The sequence below is a fragment of the Colius striatus genome, chromosome 9 (assembly GCF_028858725.1).
Source record: "Colius striatus isolate bColStr4 chromosome 9, bColStr4.1.hap1, whole genome shotgun sequence".
Classification (NCBI taxonomy): Eukaryota; Metazoa; Chordata; class Aves; order Coliiformes; family Coliidae; genus Colius; species Colius striatus.
This window is the reverse complement of record NC_084767.1, coordinates 29,709,898-29,726,582: the sequence shown is the minus strand read 5'-3', so window position 1 is coordinate 29,726,582 and position 16,685 is coordinate 29,709,898. Positions and strand designations below refer to the sequence as shown.

General features: G+C 39.3%; 1 protein-coding gene across 1 annotated transcript; it reads left to right on the top strand.

Annotated features, from left to right (window-relative positions):
* The first annotated feature begins 879 nt into the window (after positions 1-879).
* On the top strand, positions 880-16,094 carry SLC40A1 (solute carrier family 40 member 1). The gene is made up of 8 exons (XM_062002301.1): positions 880-1,142; positions 1,408-1,475; positions 4,297-4,456; positions 5,302-5,417; positions 5,740-5,866; positions 9,964-10,206; positions 11,179-11,844; positions 13,000-16,094. Exons 1-8 carry the CDS (start codon positions 1,100-1,102, stop codon positions 13,317-13,319), a joined length of 1,743 nt encoding a protein of 580 aa, XP_061858285.1. The 5' UTR covers positions 880-1,099; the 3' UTR covers positions 13,320-16,094.
* Positions 16,095-16,685: the final 591 nt, after the last annotated feature.

The window sequence follows — 16,685 nt, the reverse complement described above, 5'->3', positions numbered from 1 at the left end:
AAGATCACAGGAGTGGCAAAACCACATTGGGCTGTTACATCAGGCATTTGCTTCTGGGATGGCCTATATACTCAAGGAAAAAAAAAAAACAATAAACCAGAAGCAGTTTTACACATATAGGAGGGAACTTTGTAGTATTGCACAACAAAAAAATTATCTTAGCCCTGGCAACTAAGAGTAGTCATGTTTTCTGAAGCACCAGGACAGATACTTAAGGCTTAAAAAAAAAAAAGCCTAGTGTACATTTTGACCGTTTTTTAAGTTCCATAAAAGTGTAGGTTTTGTTGGTTGGCCAATAGCAAAAGTGGGTCACATATGGAGAAAAAAAAAGAAATACAGTAGGAACTAGGATTCTTCATCTGGAGCTGACAGCCTGAGCATCAGGTGGGTGAATTCTGCAACATCTTCTTTAGGACAGGTTATTTCAGTTAAACAGCTTAAATTTTGGTACCTTGTGGTGTTTTTGAAAGCTATGAACTGGGAGCACTATCATTTGCCAATGTTTCAGCCACAGTCTTGTGATATTTGGTGCTTATCTTACAACCCTAGCTTCTTTATCTATGTGAATATTAAAGCATTTAATATTTTTTTAAATGTCAGAAAATGCAAAGACAACAGAAAAGAGTCAAATCAAGCGAAGAACGCTTATGGCTCAAGGCACAGACAGCACGCCGTGCTACTTTCTACGTGAGTCTCGCGCCTGCTAGCAGGCCTCCGGCCACCGCCAAGCCCCCGAAGCTACACGGCAGCTGTGTCTGGCGGGGCGGAGCGGGCCGCGCGGCCCTCCCGGGCAGTGGCGGCGGCTGGCCGGGGCCGTCGCGGGGCTGGCCGGGGGCGGGGCCCGCGGCCGCCTACAAAGGGCGGTGCGCGGCGCAGGGCTCAGTCTGAAGGCTTTGGCGGCTGCGGCCCGGTAGAGCCAGCCGGGCGTCGCTCGGCCCTTCGTTGGCGGAGCGTCCCCGGCCGCCCGCGGCGCATAAGGCCAAGGCTTTCCGACTTCAGCTACAGTGCTAGCTAAGTCGGGGAAGGCAACACGGAGCAAAGCCGCGCGTTCCCCCACTTCTCTCGGCATCGGGCTCTGGCAGCGGCTGAACGGGCCGGCATGGCGCGGGGAGCCGAGTCGGTGGGCGAGCGGCGGCGCTGCGGTCAGTACGCGGCGGCCCAGGCGCCTCTCGCTAGCTCGCTGGGGGCGAGCGGGGCGGCGGGGGAGAGGGGGCCCGCCGGGGCTGACCGCGGCTGGTGCGCTCCGGTGCCGAATCCGCCGCTCCAAACCGCGGTGTGTCCTGGGGGTGGCTTCGCACCGAGACGGTGTTGGATTCTTACCCGACGGCGAGTAGTACCCGGTGCGTACTGAAATGCGGTGTATGTTCCCGAATCTCCTTTAGCATTTGTCTCTTATTTCTCGTTTAGGATCAGTGGCTGCCTATTTTACGTCTGCAAAGTTTCTTCTTTATCTTGGACATGCACTGTCTACTTGGGTAAGTAAAATATTGTCATGGTAGAGGTAGAATTTTTGTTTATGTAGCAGTGACTTACCTGAATGTTACTGGTACTTTCCAAAAAAATCCTTACAGAGTACCGCACTGCCGTAAAGATGGAGATCTTATTGCAACACCTTGCTCTTAAAAGTAATCTTAATCTTTATGATACACTGCAGTAGATTCAGCTTTCATTAGTGCAGAGTAGTGCAGAACTTGAAACCCTGAGGACCTGGTTCTGTACCTTTTTATGGTTTTAAATAACTACAGAATCAGTGAGTCTCCTTACAGAGTAAGATCCAAGTGAAAAAAAATAAAATGTATTCCATAACAGAATACAGGGCAGTCCATTGCCACGTGTATTTGAGGAACTTGTGTGCTTACTAATTAAAATAGCTCAGTGTTTACAATGGACCCATTACTGCTGCTTATCAGCAAACTTGTTGAGTTGGGAGATGCTTCTCTTTCGTTCAAAATGCTTGCTTCCAGAAATGCTTTCCTTCTCTACAAAAGTAACTTGCTATATCAGTCTTTACTCATTTGAAGGACAGTGAAAATCTCAAGTTGTACAGCAAAAGTAGGCATTCTAGGTTCTACTCACATATATTTTAAATTTTATTACGTGGCTTTAGAATACAATCTTAAGTCTCTATCCAATGGCTTGATTTTAAAAAAGTGGAAGGTTTCCTCCCTAATATTTCTTGGTTTCTCTGTAGTCTTGGATTTGAACTGATTTAACGTGTGCTTTATATAGCATTGAGCAAATGACTGATACACAGTTAATGTTGCATGCATTACTCTGGCAACTTCTCACTTTCACTAACCTGAAAGTTCATGTTGATGTTTGTTAATGAGTAGAAGGGCTTGGAGTGGTATCAAACACTTGTTTAAACAAGTACAATGTTTTATCAATTATTAATATTATTGAAGGAGCAGAGTGATGCTATTTCTGTTTGATTTGCTACTTTTCAGAGGCCAAGGTTGTTAACTGCAAGATTTTTGTCAGTAATGCTCACAGAGTGCCTAACTGGCATTTTGGCCAATCCTGCTTACTGCACTCTGAGTGCTTCAAAGCTGGGCAGTGGGACTGTTCTCAGAGTATGTGAGTAAAGGTGACAGCAGAGTTGGAAAACCATGCTGCACACCATAACACTAGAGGCAAGATGTCTGTTCATCTGTTTAACAATATTAGTATATAAAAATATTAATATTAATATTTTGAGCCAACTCCTTGTTCTAGTGTGTTTTCAGATGAAAAATCTTGGCTCAAAAGAATTGCTAACCAGACATGCTGAAATAGAAATACAGTGTATATTTATGTGTTTAATTCATTGCTGTCAGTAGGCCAGTTGCAACTTTCCAGCTTTATCTGTGCCACTTAGGAGGCCTGTCAGTATGTAGTAGCCTGGTGACTCTTGTTGACTGCAGTTCTAAGATAGGATTGTATAAGTTGTTAAGTGATTATAGGCATAATTATAATTACAGAAGAACAAGAACCACCTTTAAAAGGATAGTGAGGCTAAACTGTAGTAATTTTTTTGAGAGTTGAAATATCCATGCTTTGAGACACTTTAAAGTGGGATTAAGTATATAAAATAAAGGCTTTGCTTGTTTCAAACTGTGCAATTACCTTATTCAAACTGTGCAATTATTTTGGCCCTGCAGATAGCATGCTTTTTATTTATCTCTTAATTTCTGTGTTATATGAAGTGTTAGGTTTGACGACAGACTTTGCTTTTAAAAAGTGCTTTTATGTTATACCTCCCTCAGCCCTTTAGGATATTTGAGATCCTTAGAAGTTTGTACTGTTTGCTGTATTGCATAGCAATTGTGTGGTTTATAAGGCAGCAGAATAAAACAGTTTCATGTTTGGCTGATAAGACTAACATCAGGGACTCATATTCAACAAACTATGCCCTAGAATGGTATGAATGATTTCTTTTCATCTGTCTCTTCTATTCATAAAGTGCTTTCTGTAGTGGATGTTTAAAAATAAAGTGAGATGTGACTCCTCTCATCTAACAACATAAAAACCTCAGTGTATTTGTATGCAAGCCACAGGTCTGTTTGGTATCAAATGTAAAAATGTTTTGAATAGCACGAAAATTACTTCATTTGGACATTTCAGGCATCTTTACTGATGAGCAATGACTTTGCGATAGGTTAAAGTGATATTCTACCTTTTAGTGATATGGTGATACTTAATATTACTAGAGCTTAAATCCACTGACTTCAGAAATTTCAGTTAACATTTAAGACAACACCTTCCTTGATTTACCCGTGTCTATCCTGAAGTGTATTATGAATTTCTCTGACTTGAGTGGCCCTTGTGTTGTAAAGCAGCATTTAAGCTTTGATCATTCAAGAGTGAACTGCCGTCTTAAAGTTATTTAAATAATATCAGAAATCAATAAATCTATTGCTAATATTTGTGCTGGAGAATCATTGTAAGCTTTGAGACTTGTTGTATGTGACTGATAATAGACATTGTCCTGTAATATTATAATAGAAAATATCTGGGATTTTTGACATATTACAAGCTTTAACATTGCACTTGATTAGAACAGATAATCTTAATGGCACTGGGATAAAATGAGTGTTGACAGATATAGTCATCAAAATAACAAACCCAAGCCCAGAAACTAAAAGATAAACCCAACCCTGCAACAGAAAACCAAACGAAATCCCCCCATACCTCCCCCCTGCATGTGTCATAAACCTTTACTTTACTACAGACTTTTGTCAAGGCACTAGTAAAAGAGTCAACTTGTGTGCTTGCAAATAGTAATGCTGTGTGTGTACTCTCTGTTACTCTTAAAAGGGAGATCGTATGTGGCATTTCGCTGTGTCTGTATTCCTGGTTGAACTTTATGGAAACAGCCTACTCCTGACTGCAGTCTATGGACTGGTTGTGGCAGGATCAGTTCTTCTCCTGGGAGCCATTATTGGAGACTGGGTGGACAAGAACTCCAGGCTCAAAGGTTAGATGCCTAGAACAGGCTATTAATTTAAAGATGAATTGAATTAATGTAAAAAGATAAAGCTGTTTTATTTTATTTGAGGAGTTAACTCTGGGAACAAGGCTTGTCCAGGTTTTTTTTTTAAGGATAGTATTTCAGAGTGGTAATGATTAGACAAAGATTTTCTCAAAGACGAGAAGAATAGTTTTGCATTGTATGTCCACTACTCAGGCTAAATATGTATAATATGTAGATTCATAGAAATATAAAAGGTGGAAAGCACTGAATGGACTACAGATCAAGTTCTTTACAGTCTGGTAGTATATGCCACTATTTGTCATCTATCTGGATAGAAATGATTTCCACTTAATTGTAAACATGCACTGTATTTGAATTATACATACTTTAAGTATGTACACTCTAGTCTGTTTTATCAATAAAATGGTATCAAGTTCTTAAAAATTCTTACTTTCCAAGAGTTTACCAAGTAGCCTCACTTCTGTGGTATGCTGAAGATGAATTTTAGAGACTCAAGCTAAGTCTTGTTTTTATCATTTTAAAGATAGTGACAGCATTAAAACATGTACAGTTTCTCTTTTGAGAAAAGACCTACTTGGACTGTAAATTAAAAGCTATGAATTGTTGTAAGCTATGGAGTTACATCAGACCTGAATTTTGTTTCTCTTAAGATAACAGAAGATTGAAAACCTATTGTGAAGTATAGTTTTACCGCTATACTTTGGGGGGAGAACAGGAGAACAACATATAAAGAATCTCTGCATGTTCCTTAACTATAATTTCCTTAAGCTTGTAGTTAGCTCATTCTTGTGTTGGTAACTGTTGCTCTCTGTTTTGATTTGAAACAGTGGCCCAGACATCCTTGGTTGTACAGAATGCATCTGTCATCCTGTGTGGTATAATCCTGATGATTATCTTCTTGTTTAAGACACAGCTTTTGACCTTATACCATGGATGGCTTCTTGTGAGTTCTTGAACTTGTTAATCAAGGAACTAACTTACAAGGAAACTTTTGGGAGCATGGGAGACAGCTGATCTTTATTTTTCTGTTTAGACATTCCTGGGACCTAAAAGGGTAAAGGAAATTAGATAGTTGGGTAAACAGAGGTGATTGGTTTCTGTCAGGAATTGTAAAGTAGACTTGATCTTGTTTTCTCTGAAGAAGAACACTAAAATGTATGGATTCAAATGTAAAAGTGTTTTTTCTGGTTGTACAGGATGGGAGTGGAGATATCCCTTCATCAGCTTTCTCATGTTCTAACTCTTTTCCTCCCCCACTTTTCTAGACGGTGTGTTATATCCTGGTTATCACAATAGCCAATATTGCCAATTTGGCCAGCACTGCCACAGCGATCACAATTCAGAGGGACTGGATTGTTGTGGTTGCAGGGGAAGACAGAAGCAAACTGGCAGGTGAAATATGTTGCCTTTTTAATATCTTAAATGTCTTACTTTCCAAGCTTGAATTTTAGGCTAGAGTTTTACAGAGGTCATTTTTTTTTTTTTGAGTTTCAGATATTATGAGAGTACAGCAGTTAAAAACAACAGCCTTTGTTTTGTTCTTCTCTGCCCTGGATGGCACTTAGTGAGATTAGAAGTTACTGTTGTGATTACAACTGGACATCCCTAGACTTATTTTGTCCTCCTTTTAGTCATACTGCAGCTTTGTCAGGAAAACTTTATTCTTGCTGAACAAATAAACATACACCACACTCTTAAATCAAATAACCACTGTTTAATAGAAAAGCTATTTAACTCCCAGGCACTTAAAGCCAAGTGTTGCAATACTTTATTTTTAGGTCCCTGGAATGAAACAGAAAACTGTTGCGTAACTGGGCTCCTCACAGAGGGATCAAAGAAAGAGGTACATGAGAATGAAGTCCAGAACAGTAAAGTAGGTGGATCAGGAAATTGCCAGTAGGAAATGCTGTGCAGGCAGATACTTGAAGTCTTGCACTTCTATGGCATTAGATGTCTAACTTGGAGCTGTAAACAGTTTTCTGTAGTTGGAGCTGAAAGCTCTGTATTCTGCTGACATCTGGTACCTTTGGTATTAGGCTACAGCTTTAATATTTTTTGCCTAATAAATAGTTTTTCTTTTCTTTCCCATTTCTTGTGCAGTGGCATGACATTAGTGGGTGAGAATGAGTTCTCATTCAAATTCTGCATCTCGGTAGTCATGACACTACTTGGATGTGAGTGATTCCTTGGAATCCTCTCCAGGAATGCAATGAACCTGGTTTTCCTTTGTTGAGGAGTGCTCCTGGCTGCAAGGTGCTTCCACCAAGGAGTGTATGGCTGATCTTTGACTATGGTGCTGCTTTGATTGTGACAGTGTGGGAAGCAGCACTTTCTGTGATGAATTTGGGCAGGCCACATGGACTCTGAATCAGGCCTCTGAATACCCTCTGAATGGACTTCCCAGTTAGAGGAACAAATACTGAAGTGCAAACAAGGCACAGAGCAGCTTAATGTTTCAAGGATATAGATGGCTCAGTGAAGTAACTCTAGGACTGAAGTTTTAAGTCTGACACTTATGGAGTTTAGATACCTCCAAGTCTAGACTGCATTTCAGCTTCTGGACTGTGATTTTTTTTTTTTCCAATATGAAGCTGGTTAAATTTCCCGTAAAGTTCAGTTTACATATCAGAGTCCTCTCAAAGATTTAAATCCTATGTTGGAGCTTTGCTCTTGATATTTGTCTCCAATGAGGGAATCTGTTTTACTCATCTCATCCAGGAGAGCCTAGTTGTTAATTAAATGCATTAAATGAATCTTACTTTCATTTCCTGGTACACAAATTTTCCAGTCTTCTATTTTGACCTTACAGTGCCTTTCTAGATCATGCCTTTTGTAGAACAACAGTACAGGTTAACTTGCTTTATTCATGGGAATCACAGGTACAAAAGTAACATCTACATGTAAAAGCCTTAAAGTTCTAATGGTTCTCACTAACCTTTCTTCTAGTGTCAGATCTTATTCAGCAAATCATCTCCCCTATCCATCTACTACTTACTACACTTGCAATAAGGTACTGACCACACCTGTGAAGAACTGTGGCAGGGGAGGCTATGTTGCCTCTGTACTGTGTGATCTTGGACACAGTTGTATGACCAATTACAATATGTACCAAAAAATCAGGCAAGAGATTACTTTTAAATTCTCATGCCATTTAATTTAAAAACAAAAAAGCACTCAACTAAGCACCTTAGTTCAACAAATCTATCTAAGGGATCTTTTCCAGGCTGAGTAGGGTTATTATTTGTTTAATCATAGTGTAACTTGGAGACTGTTGAAATTTCTTAACTTAAATTGAACATCAGCAGCAAATTGACTTCTCAGCAAATACTGTAAATACAGCAAATACTGTACTGCTGTTACCTTTCTTCAAGGAGAAGCCTTGGTTAAGTAAGATAGTAGTTGTCCTTGATTAATTTTTCACTTTTATTTTGTACCTTTCTGAGTGGTAATATCACCCTTCCTCAAATAACTCAAAGCTTAGTTCTTGGAATTTCTAAAGCCAAATATTTTCAAAACAAGTATGTAACTTACTCATCTCTGATTTAGCCAGCAGTCAAATAGTTAACATTGAATTGACTTTGAATTCCAAGTAGAATAGCCTAAACATTTATTTGAATGGCAAAGAGTAACTCTACAGATTTGGAAAAGCAGCTTCATGATATTATATAGTTTCACTTGCTCTTCAAAAGCTCCAATTTAATAATAATAGGACTGTAAAATGGCTTTAGATGCATGTCTAAGCAGCCTGAAGCCCTGATAATCTAAACTATTTTGAGAGTCTAGCAACTTTCAGTGGTTAAACAATGGCACTATTAGAATCATGCAGTGGTAGAGTTGGAAGGGACCTTTAGAGATCCTCCAGTCCAACCCCCCTAATAAAGCAGGCCTGCCTCGATAAGGTCGCATAGGAACATGCCCAGGCGGGTCCTGAAGATCCCCAAGGAAGGGGACTCCACAACCCCTCTGGGCAGCCTGTGCCACTGCTCCATCACCCTCACAGTGAAATAGTTTTTTTTCTTATATTTAAATGGAGCTTTTTGTGTTCCAACTTCATCCTATTACCCCTTGTACTGTTGCTAGGTGCCATAGAGAAAAGGGATGCCCCAACCTCCTTACACCCACCATTTAGATATTTGTAAATATTAATGACATTTCATCTTCAGTCTCCTCTTTTCTAGACTAAACAGCCCCACACTCTTCTTCATGCATCCCAGGATGCCATTGGCCTTGGCCATGAGGGCACATTGCTGGCTCATACTTAGCTTATTATCAACCAAGACTCCCAGGTCTCTCTCTGCAGAGCTGCTCTCCAGCAGGTCAGTCCCCAGCCTGTACTGGTGCATGGGGTTGTTCTTTCCCAGATGCAGGACTCTGCGCTTGTCCTTGTTGAACCTCATGAGGTTCCTCTCAGCCCAACTCTCAAGCCAGTCAGAATCCCACTGAATGGCAGCACAGCCTTCTGGTGAATCAGCCAGTCCTCCTGGTTTGGTGTCATCAGCAAACTTGGTGAGGGTACACTCTGTCCCCTCATCCAGGTCGTTGATGAAGATGTTGAACAAGACTGGCCCCAGAACCGATCCCTGTGGAACTCCACTGGCCACAGGCCTCCAACTCAGTTCTGTGCCATTGATCACCACCCTCTGGGCTCTGTCATTCAGCCAGCTCTCGATCCACCTCACTGTCCACCCATCCAATCCACATTGCCTGAGCTTTCTGATGAGGATGTTAATTGGAAACTTTTGGGGAACCTGCAGGTTGTAATGATGCTAAAGATAAGATTGGGGAGGATGAGACATCCTCTACCCAGCATTCTTTCATGCAAAGAAAGGGCTGCTTGTATTGACTTTAAACATCAAAGCCTGGAACAGAAAGGAGTGAGGCTTTTGGTTCAGCAAGTTCTAGAAGTGCCTACAACTGCCATCACCTGATGTGACTCAATAAGGAAAGTTAAAGACATTTCAAAGGTCTGCTGCTATCATGGGGACTACTGTGGTAACCAGTTGTTAGAAGTAAATGGAAAAATACATGGTATTGAGACATAGTTATCTTTACAGGGAAGAATTCTACTGTATGAGATTCCTGTTAATATCTGGACTTGTATGTGATGGGTTTGAATGCTGTAGAGAAAGGCTTAAAAGTCCATAACATATCACTAGAATGTAAGAGTAATATCTTGTGACTAGCAGTCTTACCTGCAGGAGTATATTTTCACTGTAAACCCAGCATGCTAAACCTGGAAAGCCTCATGCAGGCAGGACTGGCAGGAGTAGGGATTTGGCTTGCAAACACTTTTGTTGGTCACAGTAAACTTAAACATTGGAACACTGTACAAGTGGCTCTGGTGTACAGTCTTAACTCTACTGGAACCTCTTACAGTTAGAGCAAGACTTCTTAGCTTGATATGTATACATGTGCAATTCTCAGTGGTGTTAGTGACTATTTCACTGTAAATGTTCAGCAACTTCATATCATCAAATAATTTCTGACAGATATGAATGCCACAATAAGAAGAATTGATCAGTTGACCAATATCTTGGCCCCAATGGCAGTTGGCCAGATAATGACGTTTGGCTCTCCCGTGATTGGCTGTGGATTCATTTCTGGTTGGAACTTGATGTCAATGTGTGTGGAATACCTGCTGCTCTGGAAGGTTTATCAGAAAACCCCTACTCTGGCTCTCAAATCTGCAAAGGTTGAAGAATCAGAACTGAAACAGCTGAATGTAAAAAAAGGTATTGAAAACACCAAAGAGACTACTGTTCAGATTCACGGTATATTCACTATCTCAGCATTGACTTGTTTTCTACAGACACTGCTTTCAATCTATATAGATATGGGACAAAGCAGATGGCAGTCTAGGATAGGGAAGCAAGATAAAGGGCATGGAAGACTCTGTATGCTTTTGAATGCTCTTGAAGAATGAAGCATCTAGTAAATGCCAATGTGTAGGAAACACCTCTTAGTCTTTGCTATTGCAGTATTCTGATTTTAGTAGATGACTTGCATTTTTACAAATCGCACAAATACTTGATGTGTCTCCCTTGCTGCATGTGCTGTTTTACACTTGACAGTGTGAAAACACTGCTCAGCATCCAAACATTTGTATAGTTTCTGTCCATGTTACTAATCTAAGTACTGCTGTGGGTGTTTTGAATTTTTGTTTGTGGCAAGTGGAAGTGCCTTTCTCCTGTATTAGAGTGAAGGTGGAATTGTAGAAAAGCATCATCAAATTTTTAAGTCAAGTTTTGAAAGCTTTTGGCTTTGCTAGGCTTCAGCAAGCATCTCTGCCTTGGTTCTTCGGGTGTGCATGAAATATCGACAGGTTCAATATTCCATTCTTTCTGTGGTTAGTGCATTTAAAGATACAAAGCTATGTGAAAATGTTAACTGACACTCATTAAGCAAATAACTCCTTTATGGAAATAGAGCATTCAGTCATAAGAAGATAAATGGACAATGCTTGCTTCTGCTGTGGTTTAATTAAATAAACAGGAATTCACATTGATAGGGATAAACTTTTCTTAATCTTGCCATACAGATGGAATGTAAGGACACTTAAAGACACCTCAGTAATCAAAGGTTGATTGCAGAATTTGATGCATTTCTGCAGCAATGAACTTACCAGCTGCAAACAATTGTCTTGCAGTTTACGTTCCGCACTTCTTAGGAAAGAGCGTATCTAACAATTACATTTCTGTTTACAGAGTGTGACATGAAACCTGCTGAAGGAGTGCAGTTAATTGTTGAGAAAGATGCAACTGGCTTTGAGCCTCAACAGGAGAAGGAAGTCAGCTGTGTTTCCCGGATTGCTGAGCCTTTCATCACGTTTCGTGATGGATGGGTTGCGTACTACAACCAGCCAGTGTTTCTTGCAGGCATGGGTCTTGCATTTCTGTATATGACTGTTCTGGGCTTTGATTGTATTACTACAGGCTATGCATACACTCAGGGTTTGAGTGGCTCTGTGCTAAGCCTCTTGATGGGTGCCTCGGCAGTCACTGGAATCATGGGAACAGTAGCTTTTACTTGGCTTCGTCGCAAGTGTGGCCTGGTTCGCACGGGGCTTATTTCTGGAGTTGCTCAGTTTTCTTGTCTGGTCTTGTGTGTAATCTCTGTATTCATGCCTGGAAGTCCTATGGATTTGACTGTTTCCCCATTTGCTGACATTAGTGCCAGGCTCTTTGAAAGTGAGCCATTACCTACTATAGCATCTCCAGAAGATAAGCCTGAAATGGTTTTTGCAACTGGAATGCCCAACTTGTTAAACGGGTCTACTACTCCTGCTAACAGTGACCCAGAGATGAGTCCTGAGCCTGTGCCTTTAATCTCTGTTAGTCTCCTATTTGCAGGAGTCATCGCTGCTAGAGTTGGTAAGTATTTTGTTGCTATAAAAATATATTATCTATTGTCTCCTTCTCATTCTAAATATTACAGTGGCCATCAACTAAATACAAATTTGAGTTTAGAATTTTAGGCTATAGTTGAAGTGCTGTATCACAATTCTGAGGCTGAGTCATAACACTTCACATAACAGTGAAATCGTCTTGCTGTAGTGTTGCCAGTGCAGAGTCTGCAGTACTAGTTTCTTGAGTATCCTATATCAGTGATAGGAGGAGTTTATCACATTTGGAGTTGAACGTAACTTGTTTTTTGGAATTTGCATCTCTAAATAATTTTCCTTCACAACCAAATAAAACCATTTGTTACTAGGAAACAGAACAAAGCACATTTGCTGTGAAAACCTTCAAACTTCGCTGTTTACTAAGTTAACCAATTCATTAAAATTTTTTTTAACTTCTGAACTTGTGACTGGCAAAGAAGTTTAGAACAAGCTTTGATTTGGATGACAGCTTAATTTTTTTGAGGAGTTCCTGGTTAGTTTAATATTAGTATCTGTCAACAGAAGAGGCAGTCAAATAGATAAATGTAATGAACAGTAATTCTCATCTGTATAATTCTCATGCTCTAATTTCTGCAGCTTTTTCTGAATTTTGAAGGAGTAAAATACTAGATTCACATGTATTAAGTTTGTTTGCAAGGTAAACTTTTAGAACTGAATCATTAGTAGACTAAAATAGTATAGAGGCTGGTGTCAACCAAGACTAGTGTAAATTTGTGATCTTAGTTTAATGTTTGATTTCTTGCAGATGACATGCAGAACTTGGCTAAAATTCATCTTATGGTGACCCTGTGTCATGAATACACTGTAAAATAGTTGCAGAAGAGTTATTTATATAAGGAACAGTTAGCCGAGTTATTGTTACTTTAATAGGCGTGTTGAAGAGAAGTGTGACAGGCAAGTAAATGTGTTAAGCTTGATGTATTATTTCAGGAAGTATTAGTAAATGGGAAATAAATTGCTCTGGACTGTCAGTAACAAATCCAGTCTAGTCCGACAAGAGACTAGCTTGTGTGCATTTTTGGCATAAGGGAACATTTAGAAGTATGAATTGAACAGTGCCAGTAACTAAAGTGTACTATGAGAAGCCCAGTTGTATGCATAACTTTTTTTTTTCTCTCCGTAGGCCTTTGGTCCTTTGATTTGACTGTCACACAGTTGCTCCAAGAGAATGTGGTAGAATCTGAAAGAGGCATCATAAACGGTGTCCAAAACTCCATGAATTATCTTCTTGATTTGCTGCACTTCATCATGGTCATCTTGGCCCCAAACCCTGAAGCTTTTGGCTTATTGGTGCTTATTTCTGTGTCTTTTGTTGCAATGGGCCACATAATGTACTTCAGATTTGCCCAAAAAAGCTTGGGAAAACAACTTTTTGTTTGTTGCACTCCTGATCCCAAAGAGGTCTCTGACAGTTCACCACCTGGTAATACATCTACTGTCTGAAAGGATCCGCTTCTCTTAACTAACTTGCTAAACAAATATCATGGTTAACCACATATACTGCCTTTGTTGACCCTAAGGTGTTTCTCTAGAGTTGTATGAATAACTTGGGTGTTTGAGGAAGCTGTCCCAAGAGAGCTAAAATTCATCTTATAGTGACCCTGTAAAAGTATTTCCTGTTTGGCAGAGGGCAACCTAGTTGGATCTTGACGGCTGGTGTTTCAAAAGTTCCCCAGAGTTATTCATGAGTATTTGACCACAAAAATAATGTTGAATTTTTGTTGTTGACCCTCACAGTGATACTGTTTAGTAGTTATGCATACTCACCTTGTTTGATAATTTTTGCACTCACAGAGCAAAACAAGGGATTTGGCTTTCTGGGATTTTTTTGTTTTTTCCTCTTACTATAATCAGTTCTGCTACCCTGTCTTCTCAAACTGATATGAACATCCCTCATGTATTCCTGAAGTGGAGTCTTAAGGTCAGATGTTTCCCAAAATAACTTCTTAGTATTCTATGTGTTCTGGTTTAACTTTACAGAAACACCTTTGTGGGTTTTTTTGCATGTTTCATTACAAATTAAGACAAGTGCTAGGTACAAGATGTTGTATTACACTTTTGTTGCACTCGGTAAAGTAAACCATAGCCTCATTTTAGCAGAAGCAATTGATGTAACATTACAAAGCGTGGCTTTTTTTAATTGCAAATGACAGGTCTGTTCAAGTTTGATGTAGCAGAAAGTGCTAAGGTCAGGAGTACTGGTACAGAAAGATAAAGTCTTGAGCTAGCTTAGTTTTTGCCTCAGACTACAAGCAGCTTTTTTCAGAAACTGTGTTAAAGCCTGATGTATTGGAAAATATTAATATTCCAGGCAAAACAAATCCAAAAGTGGATTACTTGCATTTATCTGTTTTAGCTGTATGTGAATTTCACTTTGTTTTAGCGGTATTTTTAAAACAATGAGATGTTGGACTGTGTGGCCTTCTAAAGCAAAAAAGAATGATATAGCCCTCTGATTTTCAAGAAGTTCTTGCTTTTTTTTAACCCAGCACATGTACTAACTGCATGTGCACTTTTGTGGAAACTGTGCACTCTGCTTCCTCAGTAGAGCTGAACCTGGTAGTGTTCTGAGTTCTCCTATGGCATGACAATATGGCTTCTAAATTTAAATATTTCTAAATTTTTTTTTTGTAAAATAAGCTTTATGCAAAAACATATGTTTTTGAACTTATGAAAAGTATCCTCTAACATTTAAGGTGGTTTAAATTTTAGGTACTGTGTTTGACACACTCATCTATGTTGCCTGACTTCAAGCCTGGAATGTAAATGTGTGAACTCCATTGTCTTTAAAGGCATTACACCAGGGTTGAATCTAGGCCATTCATCTTAGAGTTTCTAATGATAACATTATATCAAACTAAGTAGATACAAAGATACAAAGTATTGTAAGAGGTCTGGAAGTGAATGAATGGGAATCCAATGTACAACAGATGTCCTTGTAGCCCTTAGTATTCAGTAACTGGATGTAAGAATTTTTCTCCTCTAGTGGACCAAATCATCGCTGTTATGTTACTGAAAGTTTCTCAGGGATATTTTCACTAGGTTTGTAAGTGTTCATACTTTGACCAAGCTTTTGGATTTTTTGATGTGATAAATATGTAAATTAGCGTAGGCCTAAAATTTGTGACTCATTCCTGAGTGTAAGTTTTTTAAGGAAAAGGGAAGTTTGCCATCAGCAGAATTTAAAGTCAGAAGATAAAACAAGCTTATCTAGATTTGTAGGATAAATATGCCCAAAGGGTAGCTTATATGGTATGTGATAAATACACTAGTAAATACCTCTGATTTGCCAAATACATTTGCTCATGTGTAAATTGGGACCAGATTTTAGTATTGCTAAATATAAATAAAAGTAGCCCAAATGTCAGTGAGTGCCTCAAAACTGCACTTTGATCAACATCTGAATGCCACCATATATATTGGACTCACTGTCCATCAAGGAAACAAAGCAGAAAATGCAGCTGCTTGTGAACTGTCTATAGCCTTCAGAACCTGGTGTGCCTAAAGCTTAATGCTGTAGCTGTAAGCACCAGACATCCCAGAGAGGATGTGTTCCTGAAATCTAAAGAGCTCCAAAACCATAGCAAATAGAGCCAGGAGCATACCACGTTCCTGTCTGTTCTCAAAGTTATGTTTTTATTTTTCCAAAAGCAGTGCAGTCTTGAGTAGCAGTTTGTTTTGTAAGTAGTTCCTCTACATAGCACAGTCTGGATCCCAAGCCAAAGTAGTAGTATTGGCAGGATATTAGACATTTGTATTTTGTACATATAATGTTGCTAGGATTCATTTGTGTAGATATACAGCTGGGAGGCAAGACAATCCTATAAGAGAAAGGAAGGTGGATGCTAGCTTTAAGAGAAATGAAGTCTAAATTGAAGGTCTTGTACATACTGATCTGAGTCAATGTCAAAGAACATGTGCTGCTTGAGCACAACCTGTTTGTGTTTAAGTCTAAGATGTACACAGACACCTGTACTGATAGTGCTTTGGAGAAATGTGGAGCCTGAAGTCTTTCTTAGCAGGACTTTAACCATTTTTGGCCATTTATTTATTTATTTTTTTATGTCAAACTTGGATAAAAGCTGCCCTTAAAGTGTATACACTAGAAATCAATCTTATGAGAATAGCATATTTTATTATACAACCTTATGCTGGACATAGTATTGATTTAAGTATTACTGTTGTTAAAGCTAATGAATAAATTTGCATAAAAAAGTATTTGTCCTGTATTATTCAGTTTGTGGTGATGTCAGTATGCTACATTTAGCATGTATCCTGTAGATAATGGTTTTCTGTAGTGGTGGGATGGAAACAGCCATGAAACACAACCAAATAGCATTGTGAAGGAAGCAAATGACAAGTGTGGTAAAGGCCTTTCAATGACTATGTAGCTCTTGTCTTTAATGAACTGATTTTTATTTGCCATCTACAATGGAAACAGAAGACCCAACAGCTGAAGCTGACGTTGTGGTCTTACAGACTCAGCCCAGGACCAGCATTGGTGATATTGCAGTTTTATCTATTTGCTTGCTGAGCAGCAGAAAGCAAATGATTTTAGATTTCCAGTCATCCTTTTACAATATGGAGTTTGAAATGGGGGCCTTCTGTAGCAGCAACACCTGGGTGAGAACACTAGGCATAAGGATAAGTCACAAATAAATGTGATACTTCTGATATTCTGGTATTAGTCTTGAAAATTACTTTGAGCACTTTATACAGGACTGCTGCTTGTTACATATATTTAGGATATGCTTACATGATAAATCAGTCTTTGGAAGACTCATTAACTGTGATTTCTCTGAACTCATT

Coding starts and splice junctions, on each gene's coding strand:
- SLC40A1 (XM_062002301.1), top strand. CDS start 1,100: ATGGCGCGGGGAGCCGAGTCGGTGGGCGAGCGGCGGCGCTGCG. Junction 1,476..4,296: donor GACATGCACTGTCTACTTGG/GTAAGTAAAATA, acceptor TACTCTTAAAAG/GGAGATCGTATGTGGCATTT. Junction 5,418..5,739: donor TATACCATGGATGGCTTCTT/GTGAGTTCTTGA, acceptor CCACTTTTCTAG/ACGGTGTGTTATATCCTGGT.